This window comes from Micropterus dolomieu, linkage group LG05 (assembly GCF_021292245.1).
Source record: "Micropterus dolomieu isolate WLL.071019.BEF.003 ecotype Adirondacks linkage group LG05, ASM2129224v1, whole genome shotgun sequence".
Classification (NCBI taxonomy): Eukaryota; Metazoa; Chordata; class Actinopteri; order Centrarchiformes; family Centrarchidae; genus Micropterus; species Micropterus dolomieu.
The window spans coordinates 9,645,063-9,654,932 of NC_060154.1; the positions used below are offsets into that span (position 1 = coordinate 9,645,063).

The 9,870-nt window shown below is 36.8% G+C and overlaps 1 protein-coding gene across 1 annotated transcript in view; it reads left to right on the top strand.

The window, feature by feature from the left end:
- The window catches only part of mfsd12b (major facilitator superfamily domain containing 12b), a 10,315-nt gene extending 1,268 nt beyond the window's left edge, over positions 1-9,047 (top strand). The window contains exons 2-9 of the mRNA XM_046048803.1: positions 1,213-1,423; positions 3,024-3,159; positions 3,260-3,445; positions 4,508-4,600; positions 4,716-4,808; positions 4,957-5,130; positions 6,314-6,408; positions 7,549-9,047. Of these exons, the coding sequence (XP_045904759.1) occupies positions 1,213-1,423; positions 3,024-3,159; positions 3,260-3,445; positions 4,508-4,600; positions 4,716-4,808; positions 4,957-5,130; positions 6,314-6,408; positions 7,549-7,684 (1,124 nt within the window). The 3' untranslated portion in view covers positions 7,685-9,047. The remainder of the gene's footprint in view (positions 1-1,212; positions 1,424-3,023; positions 3,160-3,259; positions 3,446-4,507; positions 4,601-4,715; positions 4,809-4,956; positions 5,131-6,313; positions 6,409-7,548) is intronic.
- Positions 9,048-9,870: the final 823 nt, after the last annotated feature.

Consider the following 9,870-nt stretch of genomic DNA (forward strand, 5'->3'; position numbering starts at 1 on the left):
GGCTTTCAAATAAAGGTAAAGTAATTTTAAGCCTTCTGAAATGTAGTTGGCTGTAGGCTTAGGTGAAGTCAGCTAAAATGGGGCAATTTTGGTAAATGTTAGTCATTTAAGACCATCCAATAAGCTATGCATTAGATCTAATGACATTTTTATAAATTGGCATGGGTCTCTTAAATATTTATTTCTAAACAAATGTGAAAACGTCTACTTGTTTTATAATTATGAGAGTTTGAGTATCAGCATGTTGCCTCTGGGCCAGCTATTTAGGTTAAATGTAAAGAGAGAACAACACACTCATTTTAGCTGAATATTGTCTTTGGGGTGCCACCAACATCTTAGATACATTTAATGCAATAAAAAGTTGAACAAATACTTCATTTAAAAATGCATTCAAAACTGATTGTGTTTAATGGTGGTGTGTTTCTGCACATTGGTGTCTTTGTGTTGGTTTTGTGCATAAAGTCATTTAATTTATTTTTTTTGTGGTTTTATATGGATATGTACATATAAACCTATAAACTTGCTTTTGCACCCTCAATTTTCAGTAAGCTGTGTATGCACATGGCTCATTTTAGCTGGCTGAAAAAGTATCTAAAATTACCATTTTCACAAAAATCTAAGTTTCTTTACAAATTTGAACTATTTATTTGAAAGAGCCTGGCAAAGCATCCTTCATAAACATTTTGCTACTTATAATTGCTTTATCATCCTTATTAGTGATGGGCAAAATTTACTATGTCATGGTCATTTTCCAAAGGATTTCTCTGATGTACTTCATGTAGGCTGTGCCCTGCCCATTATAGACATCTCAGACCAATTAAAACTATTTTTACATTTCAAATAGTGTTGTAGCAACACTTCAAGATCCGTAATTGTGATTGGCTGTAAAATTTTAGACAGCTATAAAGCTCCAACCTTATTTGGCCCATTTTACCTGATTGCCTATTTTAGCTGAGTTCACCCTATACTCTTCCACAAAATTGTACTTAATATAGAGTAAAAGTGCTTAGTTAGGCTATTTGGATTATTAAAGCGATATTATAGAAAGATGATTATAGATGTCCCTACAGGATTTTTTTAGTGACAACCCCCAATACTTATTTTGTTTAGGCTATATGGTGCTTTTCTAAACCTAAATAAATGCTCAAAACACTAGGCCAACGTGTAATAACATTCTAGAGACATTAAAATGATTTCTTCTCTATTTTCTAGGAACTGTTTGTGTTTGTGTATCTTTCCCCTTCATTTTCAACCCCTGCCTGGCCTGTCACGACAACGCTCCTCAGTGGGCTCAGATTGTTTACTTTTCCCCCTTCATCATCGTCTTCCAGTTTGGCTGGGCCGCCACTCAGATCTCGCACCTCTCCCTCATCCCAGAGCTGGTGTCCACTGAGAGCGGCAAGGTGGAGCTGACTGCATACAGGTGAGGTGGCATCATCACACACGCCCTGGACGAGAGTGCTGCCTACTCACGTTTTGAAATTGAACAAAACCGGTTTGCTCAGTTTTATTCTAAAGGAAGGATAAACTCATATGGGCTTTGAATCTTTAAAAGAAAAAAAGCATCGACATTTTATAATATATATACTTTACAACAGGATTTCCTAAAGTTAGTACCTACAGACCAGACAAAAGGAGACATTACAACGTGATGTAAAGTCCAAAACCTAAAGATCGGCAGTTTACCATCACATGAGATAAAGATATGAAGCAGTTCCTCAATACAGAGAAGCTGGAACTATTTATATAACTACGAGTATTTGGCATTTTTGCTAGAAAAATCATTAACTATTAATTTAATATCAAAGTAGTTGCGATTCATTTCTGTTGATCAACTTATCGATTATTGGATTAATTGTTTCAGCTCTAATTGCGTTCAGTGCTGTCAGTGCCCAAGCAGTTTTTAATTATTCACAGCTTCAGGATTTGTCTCCAGAATCATCACCACAATTTGTCTCTGAGCTGTTTAGTAAGTAAGAAAGGATGTGTTTCATTTAAGTTGGCTAACTGAGGTGCACAAATGATAAATTAAGTGAATTAGTCCTCTAATGTAAATGTAAACATGATCTTGCAATGCTAAAAATGTCTGTTCTGAACTCTGCACCTTGACAAGAAGTTTCTCAGCGACAGCTGCATTTTCTCCTTTACAAGGAATCTCTGAAGCTGAATTTCACTGTTGCAGTCACATATTTTCCATCCAGGAAGCAAAGCTGGTGTGACTGGACTTTCCAAAAACATTTACAGCAACGTCTAAGTTAATCTCTAATCAGTTTAGTTACAGTGGAACATAGTTAAACAATTCCTGTTGATTATACACAAGTAGTTATAGTTGCAGTTTACATTCAGCTTTAATAGGTCAGAATCGAGCCTTGAGGAGCAGCTGAATCAGGAGTAAAGAGTCGGTAATAAACTTCTGTTGTTAATTGTCAGCAAAAGTACCCCAAAGTCACCACAACTGATTATAGCTTTCAGACTGGAATATTTTACTCTGCCTGAATCTGAAAACATAAATGATGGGTCAGTTCTTCCATTGTTTATCTTCCCTTCATCCACCCAGCCTCTTTCCCAGTCACTCCTTTTTCCTCTATGCAACCCTTGCCTGATTCTCATCCTTACAAAGTTGTCATGACTTCCTTTAATTCCTTTTTCCTCTTCCTCTTCCATTGTCCAAATTATGAGAGCAGTAGGGACCAAACTGTCTGTGTTCAGCTAGTAGCAACATCATATTCAAGCGATTATTATGCCAGTGGAAGTAAAACAATAAGGCAGAAATAGCAGAAAAGGCAGAAATAGCAATAGCTGAAAACAGAAGAAACTCTCTTGAAATGTCCTCATGTTATGCAGAACAGCTCAAATCTAGAAGCTTTTGTTTGTTTCTTTTATTTGTGAATATTGAAGCAAGAACAAGGTGCCTCTGTCTTCTGTTACTGTTCCGTTGCTGTAAGCTGTAACAACCACATTACTGTAAGCTGTAACAACCACATTACTGTCTGATAATTTCAATTATATTCCTCCTTGTGTAGATATGCCTTCACCGTGGTGGCAAATATCACAGTGTATGCTGTGGCCTGGCTGCTCTTTCACTTCCAGGCTCAGCACAATGTGGACCCCTCCATCACAGACGCCGCCCTGGGCAAGGTGGACATCCCTCTCTTCAGGGTAAGAAGAAAAGAGATACAGTATATACACTCCTGCAAAATCGTTATTTCCACCTTATCTCTCTCTCTCTCTCTTTTTCTTTCTTTCTGTGTGTTCGTAGACGCTGGCCCTTATTATGCTGGGTACTGGAGCTTTATTCTCCCTGATATTCCACGTCGGCACAAAAGAGAATGCATCAACCTCAGGGACAGAGCGTCAGCTGATCACACCTTCCACCTCACAGGAAGCGTTGCCTCGTCCTGTATTTCAGTGGAACAACTGGCTGAAGGAGCCCTCCTTCTACCAGGTGACTTCTACATCTGTGCTGGGTAACTTTCTGCTGATTCAGAAAGTTTCTCTTCCCTTTTCTCTCAGGGAATGGCATTGAACCTCTGGATATAATTTTTTTGTTTAGTTTAACCATATGTACTTTGTAGCTTACCATTTGCAAATCAACTTTCTGTGTTTCCTAATTTGAATATATTTTACTATCTTATCCGGCAACTGTTTTGTTTCATTCATTTTCGTAATGTGTGACAATTCATTAGCACAAGGTAGAAACCTGTTTGGGTTGTGTAATCCACAGTGAATATGAAGTCAGTATTAATTTTTGTCAAAGTTACATTAGTATTATGGGGTATCGCAGGACATGTTTTCCAAATCAATCTGCATTTAAACTGCATTACCACCAACTATAATAAATATAATTAATATAACATTAGCAAAACTAATACAAACTTGATGTGACTGTGATTAGGACTCTGTCTTGGACCTCAATACTTTTTGAGCACTGAACGAAAAGTGTTCATAGCATAAACTCCAGTACAAAAATCTGGCAGCGAATGCTCACTGTCTTAGCTTTGTTTACTGATTTTTTTGATCAGATAATTCCTCAATTAAATAATAGTAAGAGTAATGTTGGTATGCAATGCAACTTCTTTCTTTAAAAGAAAAACAGATATGCAGATGATAAGTTAGGCTTTACCTTATTTATACTTTTATTATATAAGAGAAAAAATCTTTTTAAAGTTCAACAATTTTATATTCCTCCATATGAGACAACAAAAAAAAGTGTCATTTTGGTATCAGTACTGGCACTGGCATCAAAACATTTCAAACGATACCCAGCCCTAACTATGGTGCCTTAGGCAACTCAGGTATGCTAATAGAGTTTATTGCATTAACATAAGTAGAAACCAATGGCTGCCTAGAGCGCTATTTAAACAAATACTTCCAAAAATCTAAAACTGTTTAGGATGCATTCAAAATGTTCAATACAAAAGTCAAATATACACTGTATTATTTTTAGATTTGTTTGCTTAAAGCTGCAAAAACACAAAATTGTCTCCTTTGTTTGACTTTGTACCAGATGGCTTTCCTTTATATGTGCACAAGACTAATAGTCAACTTATCTCAGACCTACATCTCACTTTACCTCACCAACTCATTGATGTTACCAAAGGTAAGGCCACACAGTTTGTATTTATACAGTGCCTTGCATAACTCATTAGGGTAGTGCCTGTTTGTGAAACATCTGTATTGCAATTTAAATACAGTGTTTCCTCCTCTCTCCTCAGAACTTCATTGCCATCATACCTCTTGTGATGTATGTCAGCGGCTTTGTTTGCTCTCTGGCCATGAAACCAGTCAGCAAGCTCATAGGAATCAGTGTGAGTCTCTACCTATTAAGATACATACATTTTGATCCACGCCATATTGGAAACAACACTCCCTTAATTCATGTTTTTTTGAATGATTATTACATTTGTGATTGAAAAGAAAGTTGTATTAAAATGAAATTTATTTGTCTGTTGTTAGATTACCTATTTGGCCGGCCTGTTGTTGGTGCTTGGCTTTGCTACCTGGGTGTTCGTGGACAAGAACATTGCATCTGAGAGGATCTATGGAGCAGCTGTGGTGCTGGGAAGCGGTTCAGCCACAATCCTGGTCATGTCTTTGTCCATGACAGCCACACTCATTGGGGAACAGACGGTAGGTGGAGGGGAACTGTCAACACAATACCAACAATAAACTTATCCTATGAACAAGTATTGTCTGTGTATCCAAAGCCTGATATATCTTAGTCCCCTGTGCCAAAAAGCTCCAATGATCCTATTAAATCCTATTAAAAACATGTAAATGAGCCACACTGTTTCACCGGGGGTGAGGGGGGGCGGGGGCGGTGGGGGCGGGGGGGGGGGGGGGGGGGGAATAAATAAAATAAGGAATTTATCTTTCCTTACAATTTTTTACTTTATAATTAATTTTCAAGACAAGATCAAGAGAAACCTGATCCCAAGGCAGAAGCCACCAGCAAACTTTTTGATTTAATTGTCACGTAAGAATCAGCCATCCAGTAAGACAGTATGATAGGTATGTTTTAGAATTGACGTTAAAATTTTATTGATCACTTTTAAAGCTCTTCATGGCCTCTCGCCTTGTTATATTTCTGACCTTTTAGTCCCATACGCACCAGCACGTACCTTGAGATCCTCGGGCAGAGGTCTGCTGTCTGTTCCAGAGTCTTGACTGAAAACTAAAGGGGACAGAGCGTTTGCTGTCAGGACCCCGAGGCTCTGGGACAGCCTGCCCGAGGAAATCAGGTCGGCTGAGTCAGTGAACTCTTTTAAGTCCCTTCTTAAAACATACTTTTATAGGAGAGCCTTTCCCGATCTTATTTGACTTTATTTTATCCCTTTTATTTTATTCTATTTTACTTATTTTATATTGATCTTAAACGTGTATTTTAGTCTTTTCAATGTTTTCTTGCTTTTATCTTGTATTGATTTTGTATTATTGTCTTTTGGGTTTTATTGTCTTTACACTTGTTAAAGCACTTTGTAACTTGTTTATGAAAAGTGCTTTACAAATAAAGATTATTATTATTATTATTATTATTATTATTATTATTATTATAGGTGTGTGTATGCATGTTGTAATACTAAATCAGTCAGTCATGTTAGAAGATGCTTTGGGAAAATAAAAGGGAGGGTTTGTAGTGATGTCTCTTTCTTCACCCACACTGTCTGAAAAAAGATGAATGAGAATACTGGATAAATGCTCATAGAGTCTATTGTGTGCCAGAGAGAGCATTGTGCAGGCATTTCACATTTCATTCCTTTGTGCTTTGCCACAGTGCCTGTAATAATCTTTGATCTCTTGTGTTCTTTGGCAGCAAAGTGGAGCCTTTGTTTATGGGTCGATGAGCTTCACAGACAAGGTGGCGAATGGCGTGGGGGTCATCCTCATCCAGAGCTTCAGACCATGCAGGTGAGTCTGTGACTGACAATTCCGCTACCTTTAGCTGTCTTTTTCACTGACAGGCCATTAAAAGGAATGTTTGGAGGAAGCTGTCAGAAAAATTGTAGGCATTTCCTACAGGCAATTCAACCACAAAGCGCTCTCTGCTTCCACTTCTTTGAGCTTTTTTCTGCATGGCCAGAATGCAATTTAAGATGCAGCTGTTTTCTAAATATATATAAGTAGTTTCTAACCTTGTTTGCTTTGACCCATTAATATGAAGAAATATCTCCTTCAGGCCCCCCTTCGCAGGCTGCATGTCTATAGGTTGTGAGCAGTTCAGTCAAAGAGCAATTTTCTCTTGTCAGACTGTTTCATTTCATTTATTTTTAGAGACCTGAAGAGGTAAAACTGTACTGTATCACACAAAAAGTGAAAAATCTTAAAAATAAAGATATTGTTTAGCAGAATTTATTTATTTTTATTTCCTATCATTGATTATAAGTCTGCAACAACTTCCAAATCCCCTGATTGCTTTAATGGAAAAAGCTACTGATCATATTTCTATATTTGTTATCGTCATCAAATCCCATGAAAAGATATTATTATTATTCCTCTATGTCATACACTCCACTGTTTAATAGTCCAAAAACGATTAAAAACACGAGCCATGCCGTTTGTAGTGGGTGACATGTTTCTTCATTATGATTTTGTTTGTTTTTACTATTCAGGATGAATGGACTTGGGGCTGAACGCCACAGACAGGATAGGGAAGTCAAAGACAATATTGACAAAAATGTTTTTAAATAAATGGACTTGGGGCTGAACGCCACAGACAGGATAGGGAAGTCAAAGACAATATTGACAAAAATGGTTTTAAATAATAACAAAATAATGGTTTTGGTCTTGTCATGCAATTTGCTCTCAGTAAGAATCCTAAAGATCAGTACTAGCCTTATATTTTAACTTGACATTGGTGTGGTGTTTATGTTTTCTTTCTCTACAAAATTAATTCACCAAAAAGAGGATTTTTCTCAAGATGTGAAACATTCATGTGGGACACAGTTGACCTTTCACTTCTCAAACACAGCAACTTTGATGCTTTTTTGTTTGGGTCACAGTTTAACTTAAAAATGTAACTTTTTTTCCCTTTTCTTTCCTCTTCAACAGCACAGACGCCTGCTGCCCAGACTGTGTTTGGTTTTATCGTGACGTCATGGTGACAGTAACTGGGGGCGTGGCTGTAGCTGCAGCACTTTGCCTATTCACAATTCTAATCTGGCCAATCAGGATACAGAACAGTTAGGGTTCAAGATCTACACTACATTCATTGGGTGTTATTGTCTCTCTCTCACACACACACCCGCACAGACAGAAAACATGTCATGTCAGAGATTTAATAACCTAAGGTATTAAGTCAGAGGCAGGTGTGTTTTGGATTTCTCTTTAGATTTAGCTTATTTTCTGTTTAAACCAACTCAGCTGGATACAGAGCACACTGGTATTTAAGCTCATTAAGGATCATGCCTTTCTTACTAATCTATAAAAATATTTGGACATAATTTACTTTGATTAAATAAATAAAATAAATATTTTGTCATTTTGACTTCTGGAAAGGAAAGCCTTTGTGGCTGGACATGGGGAAATGGTGCAGAGAATAAAGCCATGCTACCACCTAGTGTATGAACATGTAACTACACTGCTTTCTTCAAATGAAATTAAATCTCCACCTCATAGGTGAAGGTTTTGACCAGAAAAATGTCTTTAAATTGATTTAGGTACATAGAAGAAATGTAAGAATTGAAGTCACAAACTCATAAATACAACATGTTTCATATAGATATCTAGACAAACTCAGTCAATGGCAACTGGATTTGCTTTAGATGTTGCCCTTAACTCAGCATTTCTAAATATTCCATGACCCGGACGACTCACTATCTTCACAGACATTTCATATACATGAGACGCATTTTTGTAATATAATGTGATCCGGCCTCTGACTTGGCTTTCTACTGTGAATGAAGCCAAATGTTTTCATTGACCTGGCAGGGATTATGGCGCTGTGCCAAGGAAATGAACTGAGTGAACTTGATTTCTCTTGCGTGAGTTTGTATGTGAGACCGTAAGCATGAGAGGTAATACATTCCTGACCCTTATTATTTGCACCACACAAAATGACCCAAACATTGGTTGTTTGGGAAAGTAAAATGAAAATATACCACACTGTAGACATACAGTATAATAAAGTTGTAGACAATTCCTGACATGTATATTCTTTAGCTCTGTTTAAAACAGGGACAACATTATATAAGATTATGCATCCAAGTGGCTATCACGTTTATATTTGATGCATTAAAAACAGTAATATCAAGTTAAGGGTATGTTTTCTACAAATTCTATAAATGGGTTTTAATAAACCTTTTCTGACGCTATTATGATTGTATCTCAGATTCTCCAGTGGAATCATAGAGTACTTCTTTGACCCAGAGCTTTAACGAGGAAGGTTTCACTGACTTCCAGTGAAGGAGAATTAGACTTCAGGCAAGCAACATCACAAATGCTATAGCATTTTCCTGGAAACATAGAAAACTGAATTCTGTTTGATAATTTTGTTTATTCCATCATAATGTTGCATTCTTTTAAAATATTAAATCACTTAAAAATGTGCACACCCTGGGCTTTTTTGTTTTTCTTCTTTATTTACTCTTCTCCTGTGGTATGTTGCTTTGTTTATCTCATGAAAGATGCATGCTTATGCTTGCAAATGTTATAATTGCTCAGTGAATATAACATTTAAGAGACAGCTGATCATACCTGTTCTTCATCGGGCAATGAGAAAAAACGTTCAAGGACCTCAAAAACCCTAAAATCAGGCTACACGCTTATGTGATTTAAATTCTTCTTGTAATGGGAATTTTTTCAGATAAAAAAGGTTCAGTCATCATCTGGTTTGCTGCAGTAAAGGCCAGAGCTTTTATTTTACTCTTAAGCTTTGATTTGGGTAATTTTGTGTTTATGGGTCTCTTTTTCTATGCAGCCTCATTTCTTAAAATTTTGACTAAGACATCCTCACCTAAAACAGTTATTGAGGAAATCAGTCCTGTTATTTAGTCTCTTAAAGGATGTATATCCTTATGGAGGAATGCAACTGAATTCATGCACTGAAACAAACAAAAGGCATTGCATTGATAACGGAGATAAACTGCAACAGAGGAGTGTGAGAAACCAGAGGCCAGAAAGGCCAGAAATTTCTGCTAAATGAGAGATCAGCACAGACAAGCAAACATGTTAAATGCTATTGGTCATCTTTTATCTATGTAATGCAAAGGGGAACCTTTAAAAAAATGGGATTGATTATGTGGGTATTGAAGTAATTTAGCAAATATTCCAAGATAAGTGACCACAAACACCATTATGATGAAGTTACCCAAAATTAAATGTTCTAAGAAATTTCTCATTAAATCAGACTTTACAGCTGTCTAAAGATGCTCT